The sequence below is a fragment of the Plectropomus leopardus genome, chromosome 20 (genome assembly GCF_026936395.1).
Source record: "Plectropomus leopardus strain MGB_pleo_1.0 chromosome 20, ASM2693639v1, whole genome shotgun sequence".
Lineage (NCBI taxonomy): Eukaryota > Metazoa > Chordata > Actinopteri > Perciformes > Serranidae > Plectropomus > Plectropomus leopardus.
Genome location: NC_142195.1, coordinates 57,509 through 73,525, shown reverse-complemented (window position 1 = coordinate 73,525; position 16,017 = coordinate 57,509). Strand labels below are relative to the sequence as shown.

Here is a 16,017-nt window from a genome sequence, read left to right as displayed (position 1 = left end):
GCATCTCCAGCTGTTGCTAGTCACACACCATATTTGGTGACAATATAGTAAAAATTGTGGTCTTTCTGATAATGTGACTTTGGAACCAATTGGATTTACACAGCTCCTACTGTGGGCCAGAAAGAAAAAAGAAATCCACCAACCTCCCCACATAACTCAATGTAAAAATGATTCAAGAAATCTCTTCAGGTCAGCAGTTGATGCCTCTCTTTAACCTGTGCTCAGTCTCACGTTACACTTTTCAGACACAAAATGTACACAGTTATATGTTCCTCTGGCTGTTTTCTCTCTAACAGTATATGTCTGAAGTGTGGAGGTATTGTCATTGGCTTAGGGCCACTTGTTTGACAGTGGATGTTCACCTTGAATCTCTGACGTTAACAGGCAGATTCAGCACCTCACCCAGCAATGGCTGTCACCACGGCAACTTGTCAGGGCTGCTAGACACACTAACATTCTGAAACAGACACAGACACGCACACACAGGATCTGACACATTCTACAGACAATTCAAACAACCTGCTGCTCTGTAAGCAGTTTTGAACCTAAACCAACATATTTAAGGCACTGTTCCAGGTATTTTCTGGATATTATTCAATATTTCAACCACATTCAAACTAATTAGACCCCTTTACACACTTCAACTCCTATTTCTTCACCATCTTCTAACAAATGTCAGCTTTTCTCACAGGCTTTCAGATATTCCACACGATGAGTTGTATTAAACATTTTAAAGCATTCAAGCTAATTAAACTCCTTCATACTTTTTTCAGGTATTGATATTACTTCACCATCTTCTAACAAATTCAAGCAAGCATGGCAGTGTAGCATCAGCTTTTCAGCAAGCTTAAACATATTCAACATAATTAGTATCATTCAAAATTTTAAAGACATTCATCAGAATTTAATCTGTCCAAGTTTTCTTTTTAGATATTCATACTACTTCACGTTCAAGTCATTCAAGCAAGCATTTCAGCATGAGCATTGCAGCGTAGTGTAAGCTGAGCATTCACACCCGCAGTTCCTTCGGAAATTGCATTTTCTAGTTGTATTTTCATTTGCAGTGAACAATGTAAACTAGAGCTTGTTCTGCACACTCCGGTACGGTAGGTGGCGGTATGCAAAGTTAGTATTGCAACCTGCCAAAAAAAGGAAAAACCTCACTGAAGAAAAATACAAAGAAGAAATAGACCGGAACTGAAAGCTGAGTTCAGCCAGCAAACCGCAGTGGGCTGTACTTTTGTTGTGATTGTTACTTCAGTGCACTCTTGCTAATGGAGAGAGTAACCGTCACCACCGGGTACATACATGGATAAAATGGCCAATGTGAACAAGTCTCTCCCTCATCGCTTGTGACCTCTAAGGTGAGACACTGTAATGAACTAACTTTGACTAACATGACTGTGGAAGGCAATGACAGCAGCTAACGCCAACCACAGTTGGTCTCTCAAAGAAAGCTTCAGTGATGTTAGCCTCAACAAGCTTACGGGCGAACTGGATACAACCAATGTCATCTGCAGTGACATTCGTGAAGATCGAGTAATGTTAACGCTCTAACTTCAGTCTTAAGTAGCTTCACGCCGACTCAACTAGCTAAATGTAGAAGAGATTTCAGGTTGCCAGTTAGCGAGGTGCCAAATAGGCAGGAAACAAAAGCTAATTACACAAGCTAACGCCAAACCAGCTAACGTTACCGGGAAGAAACAGCAGTCAATTAGGCGGTTGGGAAAAATTTTAATAGGGTATCACTTGGAAGTGGTACAAAATATAGAGCACTAGTAGATGAACTCAGCAGGGATCGGTCAACGTGTAACATAAATGGCTTGTCTCAAGTAACAAAGCAAACTTCATCAAATGTAACATCCGACTCCAGCTAAGTAACACTGTTAGCTGCAGTTAGCATCAGTCGGAGAAGCTTCTTGCGGTAACTGGCCCTTAAAAACTCAATAAAGGCCCGTACGCACTAGGAACCTTTACGGTTTTGCTTGTCGGCGATTGTTCGATTACGTTTTAGCGCTGCAGTGTGTCACAACTCCTGCGTTCAACATGCTAACTTTGGTATCTGAGTGAGGCTAATGCAACTGCCTGCTCTCAGTCCTCTCTCTGTGTTGCAATTACTAACAGCTTTGTGTTCACAGTGTAAACACTCGAACAAATCGCCGTTATGTTCAGTAAGAGGCCCTTTGTGTACAGGTCAGTAAGTGTCCAATGATAACTTCCACCAAGTATAAGGGCTTACTGTCTAAATGACAACACTTCATCACATCATGGTTTGAATTGTTGAGTGTTTCTGAGCTCCGAGCCAGGTCAAATAACCTGTATGGCCCGCGCCAGTGACATTTTTGGTATTTTGACGCAACATATTGAATGACAGATGATTTTGGTTAAAGTAACTGTGTGTCTACAGCTTCCAGGTTATTATCGCAGTGCAGATTAACGCTGTGATGCATCAGCGCCCTTTACTATATATTTAGATTCTAGGCTGCCTGTTCATAAAGCTGTGCTACCCACATTTGACAAATAGAAACTGTCTCGAATCTAAGTCTTCATCAGGCTCTGCATTACCTCTGTCTTTTTGCACGATTCTTGGTGTTAACATAAAAATCCCAAATGAACAAACGATGCTTGACAAATTTAACCCTCTGGTACCCTTATAACATTAGCTCAATCCTGCCGACAAATGTCCTCTCCCTAAAACTGCCTTAAAAATACTATGTAATAATATTCTTTTCCAGTTTTTTGTCGTTTGGTTTTAGTCTTTCAACCACCTTCCGTCTTAATCATAAATACAACTCATTAATTCACTTATATGAAAATACCCATCAGACGAGTGACATTTAGCTGCGAAAAAGAACTCTACTTGCTGCACTGCATTCACGGCCCAGCAAAAACATTGGATATTCGATTGCCTGATATGCTGCATTGACGGATCTGCAAAAGAAGGTAGATTTGTCATTTTTTAAACAGTTTAAAACATGAAATTACATGTGTCCTTAAACTTGCTACATCTTTGGAGTTGAAAGATGAGTTGATTAAAATCAGCAGCTACTATGAAGATTCAATCCGGTTACTCAGGCGTGTTGCTGCTGATGGCATTGTTCAATTCCTGCAGAGCATTTTTTGAATTTGCATTAGAGTCTTAAGTCCTTTTGGCTGCCAACAAGGTCTGCCCATCCAGTGCAACAGCTTGATCCCGCATGTTTGGGGCAAACCATGTCTCTGTGAAGATGTGTGCAGAGCAGTCTCTGATGTTCTGTTGCTGAGTAAGCCTCATTCATATCTTATCCACTTTATTCTCCTGCGACACCATTAGCCAGAATGTTACTGATACTTATGCCAAACATGGTAAAATTGCCCCATCCTATGAAAAAATGAAAACACTTCAATTTTGAAGTCAGGACTACAGGATGGAAACAAAAGAAGTGTGAATGGGAGTGAATAGGAAAAAAAAGTCCTCTAGGAAGACGAAAGGAACACTTTTGATTTACCACAGTATCATAGACTTATAAGAGCTGAGGTTGAAATTCTAAAGTTAACCCAAAATCACACAATCCAGCCAAAATGTATGTATATGCATTAACATGGTGAAAAGTATTGAAAAATCAAAATCCAAAATGATGAAAGTGTCCCCAGGGGAAGCAATGGGTTAACTATGCCATTGACCACCACAGTGTTCCATAGCTAAATTTATTAAAATTAAATCAAGTAATCTAAAATGTCTTAAAAGTGATAGAATAAAAAAATAAGCAGCAGAGTTTGTAATGCAGGTTTCTGTTAACATCTGTAGCCTGCAAGCCCACTCTGTGATAACCCTTGTGACAGCACCTCCACATCATAAGTTATTTTCTTAGACTTGATAAAGCTGCTTAAGAGTAGGGATGTAACAGTTATCATGATAATTGCGGTAAAATTTCCAGATGGTTAGAAATATTCAAATTTTAATTATCATGATAAGTGTGTGTGATTACCATGCTTTGAAATCATGGTAAAAACTGTAAGTGGGATCCGAAATTAACACCCGCTGAGCGCTAGATGTGAGTGAATCTCTGAAGATTATCCGCCACACTGGCGAATGAATGTTTGTGCCAAAATAGTCATGTATGAAGGCTGAGCGTCTCCGCTGCATTTTTAGAGGCACAAGGCTCTGCTGTTCTGTGCAGCTGCTCCTGTGCCGTCTCTGTCTCTCTCACATACACACACACACACGTGCGATGTGGCAAAACCTGACCATCTCGGGCACTATTAGTTCTGCTGCAGTGTTTGCTGTATGAGACATCAGGTGATCCACTAGAGTATCACCAGCCGCTGGTCTGCTGGTAGCTAACGTTGCATGCATACTTAGGAAGGTTATGTGATACTAACATAGAGGTCCCATAGTCTGACCCAACATTGCAAACTTTTTGGGCTCTCACATCGACAGCGTCAGTGCAGTAGCTTTACTTCTCTCTTTTTCTCTAATCAGTATTATCACAATAATTTTGGTTATGATAATCGTGACATAAAAAATGTAATATCATTACATCTCTACTTCAGAGTCACAGAGGACATTATGCAACTGTTCACACAGGCTGAGCAGTACTTCTTGTGAAAATTAAAATGAGTAGAGTGCTCCTTTAACAGATAGGTTGTGCTCCAAATTGCATATACAGAGACTCAAAGATATCAACAGGCAAGGTTTGGACAATATGACGAGATTATTGTTCAACATGGTATTCAGTCCCTCCAGGTTTTCTTGGGTTTTTTTGGGGCGGGGTGCTGTTGACATTTTCATAAGCTGCTCTCCTCCTGCTCTCTGTGCTTGTTTAGCACTAACTGTATTCAATCTTTCTTTCTCTTTTTTTACTGTCTGTACTTCACTGCATTGCTGTAGCACTTAAAAAAAAAAAAAAAAGAGGTAACAACATGCTGGCATACTTGTCTGATGCTATATGTCAGACATAGGCCCATGAAGCCCTTACTCCAATGGGAAAGATGTTTGCTCCCATTTATAAAAGAACGCAAATGCACCTATTTGGAGATTGTCTGCTTTGAAACCAAATGAAAAAAGGAGAGCCAGAGAATGTGAACAAAACCTTTTGCAGGTTGTGTGATAAACATGTTGAAACTAAAAATAGAAACACCGCAAAGAGCAGCTGGACCAAAACTCCCACCATAGTGGCCAGTCAAGCCTCAATCATTGAGGCTTTTGCAAAGGCAACAAAATATCAATGTGACCATTACCGCTGCAAAGTAGGAGGGCAGTTAAATGTGTTGAATAATAAGGAATGAACAATATGGATTTTTTTCTATCCATACTGATAACTGCCCACTCCTCAGTTTGGTAACTAAAACGGTAACCAATAATTTAACCTTTTTTTTTAAAGATGTATATAATTTGTAATTTTCTGCACTCCTGTGGGATAGAAAGGCTTAGATGTCGTGAGAAAATATGAATGACTCATTTTGCCATGGCCCTGACCTGACCAAATGTGACTGACAGCACCATTGTTAACATAATAAAAACAGCAGTTCTGACTCTTTCAGACCTGCAAACATTAGACTGTGAAAAAGAGGGCGGTTTTCTGGGGTATTGACAAATTGCTTACCCTCAAGCCCCTGCCCCTACATAACCCTCACAAGTGATGAATATAATAAAGATGGGGATGTAAAAGTAAAATAAATTCTAACCAAGTCAGGCAGGATCAACAGGCTCTGTACTGGGTCTCCAGGTAACAATACAAATAAAGCTGTTATTAGTGTGTTTAACAACAGATTCTAGTCTTTGTGGTGTCAGTTTGTTGGGGCTGCTTTAAGGCTCAAGCTTCGTAAATGTTCAGACAGAGACAAACATGTCTTCTCTTAGATACACAGTGTAAATTTGCCCCATAACGGAATAATGATGGAATAATAATGGAAAAATGGCTTTTTGTTAAGGAAATTAGGGGGACTTTAGCTTCTGGGATGGCCTCTATACTTAACTGGTGTGTTTCTCAGGGGCAAATTTATTCAGGGTTTTTCCTGCATATTAATTTTGGTGGCGGCTGCCACCACAGATTTCCAATGTTCAATGTCGGCAAAAACTAACACAATACAAACATTCCACATATTCATCAATTCTTTTCTTTTAAATGCAATGACTGCATTTGTCCATTGCGGCGATGTCGCTGTGCTGTCCGCATCACAGACTGGAAGCAGAGGAAAAAAAATAAACTTCACCACTTCCTATACTCCAGTAAACTTTCATTTTCCTCAGAGAAATTTCCTCCAGTCCTCGGAGCGTTGGTGTCAAACGTTTTTTATTTAATTTAATTGATATAATAATGAATGCAAACTTAGAGAAGAGGCCAGAGCAAAATCTGAAGTAAAAGTATGAAATATTATAAACAATCATCACCACAGCCTCTGTTTGTAAATAAGTTCCCTCTGGCAAGCTGTGATGCAGTGTATCCATTTAGGGTTTTTATTGTGAAAGGTAAGAACAGAAGAGGTGAAGCTACTGCACTGATGCTGTCCATGTGAGAGCCAAACAAGTTTGCAGTGTTGGCAAGTTTGCAGACTATTGGGCCTCTGTCTTAATATCTTATAACCTTCATAATTACGCATGCAACTTAAGCTACCAGTAGACCAGTGGCTGGTGATAGTTTAGAGGATCACCTGATGTCTCATACAGTAAACAGTGCCGCAGAACTAGTAGCACCTGAGACAATCAGGTTTCACCACATTGCATGTGTGTGTGTGAGAGAGACGGCACAGGAGCAGCTGCACAGAGCAGCAGAGCCTTCTGCCCCTAACAACGCACAAACATTCACCCGCCCGTGTGGCGAATACAGGGCCGGCTCTACCCAATTTGGTGCCCTAGGCGCCCTAACCCCAACCCGCACCTCCGCAGCAAATAACGACACATCACTTGTCACACATAATTTAGGAACATGTCACTGTTTACTTATTTGTAATGTTAATATATATATTTTTTTCTAGACAGAAAACACTAAGTGAGGGTGCCAGTGGGCATAGAAAATTATTATTTTTTTATTATTTTCCCTCAAGGCCAAGGGGGACTGGCAGCGTGGCGGCGCCACCTATGCCAAGAGCCGGCCCTGGGCGAATAGTCTTCAGAGATTCACTCGCATCTGGTCGTATTATTGCAGTCTGTTCCTTTTGAGCGGGTGTTAATTTCGGATCCCACTGACAGTTTTTACCATTTCAAAGCATGATAATTAAAATTTGAATGATATTACTCAGCATTGAGGAATTTTAAAGCAATTATCGCGATAACCGGTAACCGTAATCCCTGTTTACTGATCATTCTTAGCTCTTGTAGCCCTTTTTACACAGAGATTGCACTATAAGGCCACTACCAAGTCCTTTTTAATGCCACCTTTGCATTTTTACATAGAACCAAACAAAAGTGGTTTTGGTGCTGTTATTACCACAGCTGCTGACTTAAAGGTGAGACAACTTGTCCCCCCCACGCTTCGATCGTACCTTTTGTAAAGTGCGGTGAGGTGACATAACGGTAAAATAATAATGATAATGATAATAGATTTTATTTGTAGGCACCATTGAAAACACTCAAGGTCACCTTACAAGGAAGTGTTAAAAACCAACAGTGTAACAGCAGATCAGTTAAATTAAGACAAATTTACAGTATATAAAATCACTATGTACAAAGGTTTAGTGTTACCAGATCAATCTGAATAGGGTTAAAACTTAATATGCAAGTTTAAAAAGATGCCTTTAAAATGAGATTTAAAGAAAATTAGAGTGTCAGTGTTCCTATTCCTGCCTTGAACAGGCAGTTTAGAAGGGGCTTAAGTGTTAATTGGCAATATACTGATCCACAAATTGCCATTGTGTGTGCTGTGAATGTTTATGGTCAACAGAGTATGGATGTGTGTATACTGTATATGAATTGGGCCTGTTGTAAAAGGCTTTTAGTGGTTGCTAAGACAAGAAAGGCATTGTATTATTGCAGTCTGTTCCTATTCAAAGAACTCCTAAAATAAACCATTACTCACAGAACAACAAAACATGAAAAGAGCATCAGTCACTTCATTTCTCTGTCAGTCAACAGTCGCCTCCAACGCGCCGGGAATCCTTCACTTACTGGGATTTTAGGCATCTGTAGTGGTGTCCTTAAGGTTGTGCTAGATGGAACCAATGTTTTAAATGATTCCACTATTTGTAAATACTCAATCTGCAGGCTATATCTAGTACCAAACTTTCCTCGGTCGGTACGTAAGTGTTGCAACCTAATGACTCTTGGTGACGTCACATGAATGTGACTTTGTGACTAGCAGTTACAAAAATGAATGGGTGTTTTCAGGGATTCGCAAGGCTTAGGGCAGGAGGAGAACAATATGAAGCAATGAAGGTTGGGGTCATAGTACTGGCAAGAACGTCAGTCTAGTTTCCCCTGCCTTGAGGAAATTCATGGTGTCACACTAAATTATTTGCAAGTGACAAAAACAGTTGTGGAAAATGAGAAATGAGAAAAGAGAGCTTAAGAAAGAAGTTCAATCCCTGACTGCTCTCTTGCCTTTGCATAGCTGGCCAATCATGGCATCAACATCAAATTCGCATCAAAGGGCCCTACTACATACTTCAAAATGCCAAATGGAAGTTTACCAGCACCATATCAAACTGAGCTTGATATGTATTAACATTTACAACACCTATGGCTATGTAAATGTTAATAAATTTTTTAAAAAAAGTTTTGGCTCAAACTTTCAACCTTAATTTACAATTTTCAGCCTGTACTATGTAAAAACTGTCATTTCACTCTTAACAGGTACTGGCACCTTTCCTGCCTTGGAGCAAAAAGAATAATCAAGAGGAGATGAAAACAATGATTGCTTTCCACTTGTCATCAGCCAGTACTTTAAGACTCTTGGAGAAAGACTGATAAAAAGTGGAAGGGATCTTCAGAAATACAGTGAGAGGTTGATACAAGGAGAAAAAAAACCGCAAATCTAAGCTTTATAGAAGAGAGAAGATGGCTTTCTTGGACAACCCAGCCATTATTCTGGCCCACATCAGACAGTCTCATGTGACCAGTGATGATACAGGAATGTGTGAGATGGTACTAATAGACCAGGATGTGGATCTCGAGAAGTGCCAGTTGGCTTTGGTGCCTGGCAGCAGCTGTGGATCAACAGGGTCAGGCTCTCTGAGTGAGGGGGGTAACAACCTGACAGACAATCATGCTTGTGACCTTTCCCAGTCGATGGACATCACCTCCAGCTGGGACTTTGGCATACGTCGACGCTCCAACACAGGTAGGCTCTTCTCCATGCTCTAGCTGGTTAGCAGGGTAGGTTTTCTGTCAGGCACAACTCCTTCCTGTCATTATGACAGGGACAGCCAGAAAGCCTGTTCTGCTATTGTTTGAAGTGGGTTTGTGTCTAATCTGGGCCAGTGGTTAAGTGAGGTTTATGTCAAATTGTGTGCTATTCAAGGTTGCGGCAGTAGGAGTGGAAAGCATGGGGTTAAATTGTGGTTCACTGTGTGAGTCTTTTTAATTGCTATGAGGTGAGGAGCAAAAATCCCATTGCAAATTTCCCTTTTTGTAAATCAAGCAGTCTGCCAAATTCTTTTTCTTTAAAACATAATTAGAGTATTTTTTGATAGATTTTAATAACAGTAAAGGATACAAGAGCTACATACTTTCTAACCTTGTATCAAGTAGCCTGGTAGATGTAATCCCAAAATCTTGTTCAACACCATCAGTAATTCAACCCTGCATCACCTGCTCTTCCAACTTTTTTCAGAAGAGGAGTGCAGCAACTTAATTTCCTTTATTGGTATGATCAATGAATTTTTTAAATTTTGTAAAGTCTTTCTCCAATCTCTCTACAAGTGCTCAAAAATCTTGTCAGTATGAAAACTTCCTCTAGTCCACTTGACCTTGCACCCACTTCCTTGTGTGTACAAAAATGTCATTGGTTATATTGGTCTTTGTGCACTCTCTAATCAATACCTCTCTGACTCTTTGTTTAACCATTTCTCAATAAAGCAAATCTTGACCCCACATTGCTGTAGAACTGCAGTCCCATTTCTAAGTTACTATAGCCAAGGCCTTAGAAAAATTAACATTTTGCAGCTGTATGTTAGCAGTTTCAGTCTGTTTTTTTGTCAGTTTCACTCAACAGAAAAAAACAAACTCTTAATTGTGGTGATACATGGGGATCCTCTGTATTGGTACATTTAGGTCACATTGCTGCCTTTGATCTTGTGGATCACCATATCTTGGTTTAAAGGCTCATGCAGTGGATAGGTATCTTTAGATCAGCTTTTGAATTTTTCTCATTTTAATTTTTAGACAGGACTTTCTCAGTTACTGTTCCCTGTTTCCCAGTATCCCTCATCAACTGAACTGTCTCATGGTGTATCCCAAGGTTCTACCCTGGGTCCGATGCTGTTTTTTTTGCCTCCTCTCGGACATATAATACATTATTTTAAAAGTGTTCAGGGTTTCCCCCAGCAATTTAAACAAGTATCTTTGGCAAGTATCTTTTCATGTTGGCTTGCATGGGCTGGGGCCTGTTGTCTTTCTTTTCTTTCTTTGTCAATCTACAGTTCTGTATTTAGCAAGTTTTTTTTTCATTTTACGTTTTGAAACATGTAAACATTCAAAAGGGGCTCATTGGCCATTTAGTTAAGACACTTAGAAAGTGATATATTCTAAATGAGAAAAAATAAATAACATAAATTTCAATAAAGCTCCATCATAAGACTCTGACCTGTCTGACCGGAAACTGCTACCTGCAGTTTAGGGAGACAACTTAGGCCTTACAATGCACTGACAGAAACTCTCCCACCCCATCTCACCACTGTTATACAGACAATATGCTATTATACATTTTGTTTAAGCCTCAAAATTTTCCTAAGCTGTCTGTTCTATAAAATTGACTCAACACTAAAACATTGGATACCATGTACTTTCTACAAGCTTAATGCTGACAAAACAGAGGGTCTCTTTTCTGCCCTAGATGGCATTGTCCTGAAGGTAATAGAAAGTCCTGCCTCTCTTATTTTTGTTAAATCTCTCATCAGAGAGAACCCCAGTAATGAGTCCTAAAAGCTGGAAATTAATTAGCATTTTAGCACCTCGGGTTCAAGCTGAAGAGACATTCACGTTTTGTTCTACAACAAAAAATAAATCAATAAATACCCCACTGCGAACTCTTATGTATGTTTAAAAGGCAGTTGCTCACAAGTGGCCAAATGAGATTACAAAACATCATCATGCTGCAGCACTGTGTCATGAGTGAGGGGCAGCCTTAATGCGGTGAGAGACATCAAATCATACAACTGTGGTTTAGTTGGTTTATGGCTTACCTTAGCTTTTTTACTTCTGGCGATTGCATTTAGGCTTCAAGTACCCAAAAAGTGGCATTCATTTCTGAATATTATCTTACTAAACAAAACGTGCAAGTTCCGTAAACATTTGTTTCTACATTAAGCCAAAATCAAATTGAAAAATCCAATAGGTTCTTTGATAAAGGAACCAGAGGGACATTAATGTCTGTGTCTGCCTACAGAAAAACATCTTTCCTGGGGCACTCTATAATCTTGGCTTTCTGAGGACAAGGCTTTGAGTCTTGTTTACTATGTAAATTATTTGGTTATGCCTAATTGTATCTCTCGCTGAGATGAGCTCCTCCTGCCTTGAATACTGCAATTCCCTTTACATCTACCATAGCAAGACATACATGGACTGCTTACCAAATAGTCCAAAATGTTGCTGTCAAGCTTTTGACCAGGCCCTCCAAAAAGTCTCATGTAACACCCATTTTGATTTCTTTACCATGGCATCCCATCAAATGCAGAATCCATTTCAAGATTCCTGTGATCATGTTCAGAGCTTTGCATGGTCAGACACCTGCCTACAATAAAGAGCTCCTGCAGCCCGGTCTGCATCTGAGGTCATCTGATTAGGGCTTTGTTGATTTTTCACACTCCAGATTTAAAACAGAAGGAGACTGTGCTATTGAGGTTGTTGCTTCTTATCTTTTGAATTTTTGGCGTTTGGACTTTCGGGTATTTTTGCCTGTATTTGATAGTTTGACAGAAGAGAGAGACAGCAAAGGTAAGGAGCGAGCAAAGGAAGATATACAAAGATCCCTGGTTGGATTCCACTTGGCATGGATGAGAGAGCACCATCTACTGACGGATTTCATGCAAAAAAGCATTTGATACATGTTCTTCCCTTTAAATGTGCCTCAAATTGCAAGCATTGAAAGTGGTGCATTGGGTGTGTCTGGAGCCTTTATTGTGAAGGGTAAAATGGAACGAGTGAAGCTTTATTGTGCTAAGGCTGGGGTGATTCATTAATGTCATCGATTGTGGAATTATATTGATCTGCAAAACATCCATTGAGCATGTTGCATTATTGTAAGCTGCATCTAGTTGGAGCATGGATTCCACCAGAGATTGAGCAGCAGCCCATGGCTGGGGCTAAAATGACTTCACAGATACATCAAGCGAATAATCCTAGAGAGCTTTGTCAAGAGAGCAGCAGACAGTACTGTCCTGTTTACTGTTTGTCTTCACACAACAATGATTTATTGGGATTAACAACAGAGAAATTTGTTTTTTTTTTGTATTAGTAGTCACTCAAACTTTTGTTTCAGTTTTTTTCCTCACCCCACACTGATAGAAAAATACATTTGCCAGTTTTTTTTGCCAGATTAGTTTTTGCAGGCCTACTGTTGACAGAATGCTAACTACAAACAAGGTGAATTATCAGTGATCCTGCTAGGATTTTTTCATCCACAAAGTTTTTACTATTTTTTCCCAGAAACTAGAAAGCATTTTGAAAAGTGAATCACAGTCACTGTGTGTCTGCTGTTTTTATTTGATCTGCACTTTACATTTCAGTTGCTCTACCCTCCAACCTTTGATTTGGCTACAGTTTTTTTTCCTCTACTTTAAGCTTCATTCATGTGCTTTATTTGTGAGGTAATGTGGTTTTGGTGAGAGAGGGAGTCCAAAGGTAGACAGCATGTCTCTTTTTGGCTCTCTTGAGTTTTGTACTAAGTTTGGTGGAGTGCTGGTTAGGGCTGCACGATTATGGGTAAATTAATAACTACAATTATTTTGATCAATATTAAGGTTACGATTATTTATCACAGTTATTTATAGTTTTTAAGGATAAAAAATGTTTTTTTTTTGCATTTTCACATTTAAACAAAGCCCTGCTTTTATCTCCATGTTATGTGTGCTACATTTAGGGATGTTACGATTCACTCAACTCATGATTCAATACGATTCACGATACTGGTTTTCATGATACTAGGTTTCACAATTAGATTTTTCACTTTTGCAGAAAAATTATAACTGAAAAATAATCTATTAATTACTTCAAACAAAAATTATACAAAATACTGTATTTTCTTATCTTTTCTATATCAAATTAAAGAATCCCTTTTTATTTCTGAGGTAGTATGTAATTTAAAACACAAACCATGCAATGAATACATTTTTGGACATTCAAAATGTCCCCTGCTTTTTGAAAAAACAAAAAAAAAAACAACAGCAAAAAAAAAACAACTCTTACACTTGGGACAGAGGTGGCTGGTGTGGAAAGGTTTGCTTCTGCTAGAGGGGAAAGCAGAGAGGGTGAGTTTGAAGAACTAGGTTGTCTATTTCCCACTCATGGGAAATAGACAACCTGGGCTCTCTCTTTGGCTTTTGTACTTGTTTGGGCGAGCAGGGTTGCAGCCTGTCAGTGTGGTTTGGCCCTGCAGTTGTCGTTAAGGAGGATCGTGTGAAGGCGGGACTGACTGGAGCTCCTCAACATGCTGCATCATGTTATTTGTACTATTTATGTAGTTCAACACCCTCTTGCATTGCTTCTCGCATTTATTATTTTCTGACTTAAGGAAGCTCAAATGCCACCACACTTCCAATTTGAAACTGGAGGGTGCATTTTCTGTTTCAAAATCGCCTATAGTGGAGCCTTTGATTCATCTTATTTACGTTGGTGTGTCTGAGCTGACGCTGGACAAGGACGGGTATTCAGTGGGGAGATGTTAGCTACAACGTTGTTCTTGGCCTTCATTCATTCATTGTACTGCAGATTGTGGTGTATCTTCAGGAGATTTAACAAGTTAACCAGTGTAGTGTACTCTCATATGATTTGTTCCCCTTCTAAATCCAAAATACTCTCAAACAATGGATGGTTGTTGTATTACTTTCATTTTGCCCCTCTGCAGTTGCAACAATCAGTAAAGTTTTCTCACAGGCTGGTGCTACAGGGTGAGCGAGTGATAGACAGCTTTTCAAAAGTATAGCAAGCATTTTTAAGGTCAATATCACAGTCAATCAATAATCAACTTGGCAAAAAATGGCCTGCAAATTGCAATAAATTAGTAGATTAAAATTTGAATAAAAATAAGATAGGGATAATGTCTAGGAAACTATTTTTCTAATCATCCTATTTATATATAGAATATTTTGTTCCAAATGTGTTTTTAATCATTTTATAAAACTATTTCTTCCCTTATCCTTATCCTCTTTTTGTGTGCTAATGTTTGGATAATTTCTGTGTACTTTTTGCAGTAAGTAAGTCATCTTTCAGCTGTCAGCCTTCTTCCAACATTTTTGAAAGGAATTAAGCCAGTTTACTGAGGTTTCAAAGGGTAAATTGTGGAAAGCCAAAATCGTGATCGTGATTAATATTCAATAATTGTGCAGCCCTAGTGCTAGTTATGCTTCAGGGTTGTGGGGAGAAGCTGCAGTCCTTTGAGACTTTCAGACTTGAGATCGAGCACTGACATGTGGTGGCTGTCTCATCAGGACTCCAACAAGACAGCCGCGAGAAACCTGGGGCTGCTGGTAAGATGAGAGGGATGATTTAATTTTTTTTTTTAATAAACTACAAACAATCATATTTGGTGTGAGTGGTATTTATGTGTGTGACTGTCAGTCAAAATATCACATGACAGAGAATGAGTGTATCTTCAGAGAACAAATGTCCTTTTCTTCTCATATTGCTCTCACAGGCCCGATGAAGGATATACATTTCAATTAGTTTTGTGGTCTACATAATGTTTAATGTTTCTGTTTCACCAGGTATTTAACAGCTTTTGTCATTCTGCCTCTGACAGAAATTTAAACGTTGTTCTTTCTTTTCAGCCCAAAGACTTGAAAGGTTAAGGAAAGAACGCCAGAACCAAATCAAATGTAAAAATATTCAATGGAAAGAGAGGACAGCCTCCCAGTCAGGTAGTATTTCCTAATGTTTTTAAAATACATGTATGTAGAGGTTCAAGCAGCAACACATGTTGCTGAATCCCAATTGGCTTTGTTTTTTTTTTTTCTTTATTTCTTTCTTTCTCTCCACTAAAACTGTTTGTGCAGCAAACATCACATGACAAAAGCTCACCAAAATTGGCAGGTTGGTTGTAAAAACAACCTACTACTCAGGCACAAAATGTGACAATCAAAGACCTTAGGGCGGCACTGTAATAATAAACTAACTAAACATTTTGGCAATTATCTCTTTGGTCAGTTACTGAACTGGTGACACTTACCTTGGGTGTCCACCTCGAAACTGAGCTGATTGTAAAGATCTTCTGTTTTGCCTGGGGGAAGATGTGTGCCAGGCATCCATGTTTTCACAGACATGGATGTTAACTGTAAGTGCAACTGGTGCATATATGCATACAACTGCCTGGCAGTAATTCTAGTTACCCATATGATATCACAGATTTGAGATGTAGTGCTTATGTTTTTGGATTATGTAGAGTTTGTCACTGTCAAGAGATAAAAATGCATACAAAAATCCCCTTCGTCCAGTAGCTGTACTGGGATCCCTGTTCATTTCAAGACATTTTCTGCCATTCCCAGGGTGAGAGGACACCATTAAACTCTGTTCACTGTTTTTGTAGAATGTTAAACTAAAAGGTGCAAAGGAATTAGGATGCTTGTGGAACTGATATGTTGCACTGGGAAAGACTCGCAGTGTGGGGATGTTTTTATTTAACTTTTACTCAGACAGGTAATCTCATTTAGACACAGTCTCATTCTCAA

The 16,017-nt window shown here is 39.2% G+C and overlaps 1 protein-coding gene across 1 annotated transcript in view; it reads left to right on the top strand.

Moving 5' to 3' along the window:
* Positions 1-1,202: 1,202 nt before the first annotated feature.
* mapkap1 (MAPK associated protein 1) overlaps positions 1,203-16,017 on the top strand; it is a 52,255-nt gene continuing 37,440 nt past the window's right edge. The window contains exons 1-3 of the mRNA XM_042508834.2: positions 1,203-1,364; positions 8,771-9,257; positions 15,121-15,210. Of these exons, the coding sequence (XP_042364768.1) occupies positions 8,975-9,257; positions 15,121-15,210 (373 nt within the window). The 5' untranslated portion in view covers positions 1,203-1,364; positions 8,771-8,974. The remainder of the gene's footprint in view (positions 1,365-8,770; positions 9,258-15,120; positions 15,211-16,017) is intronic.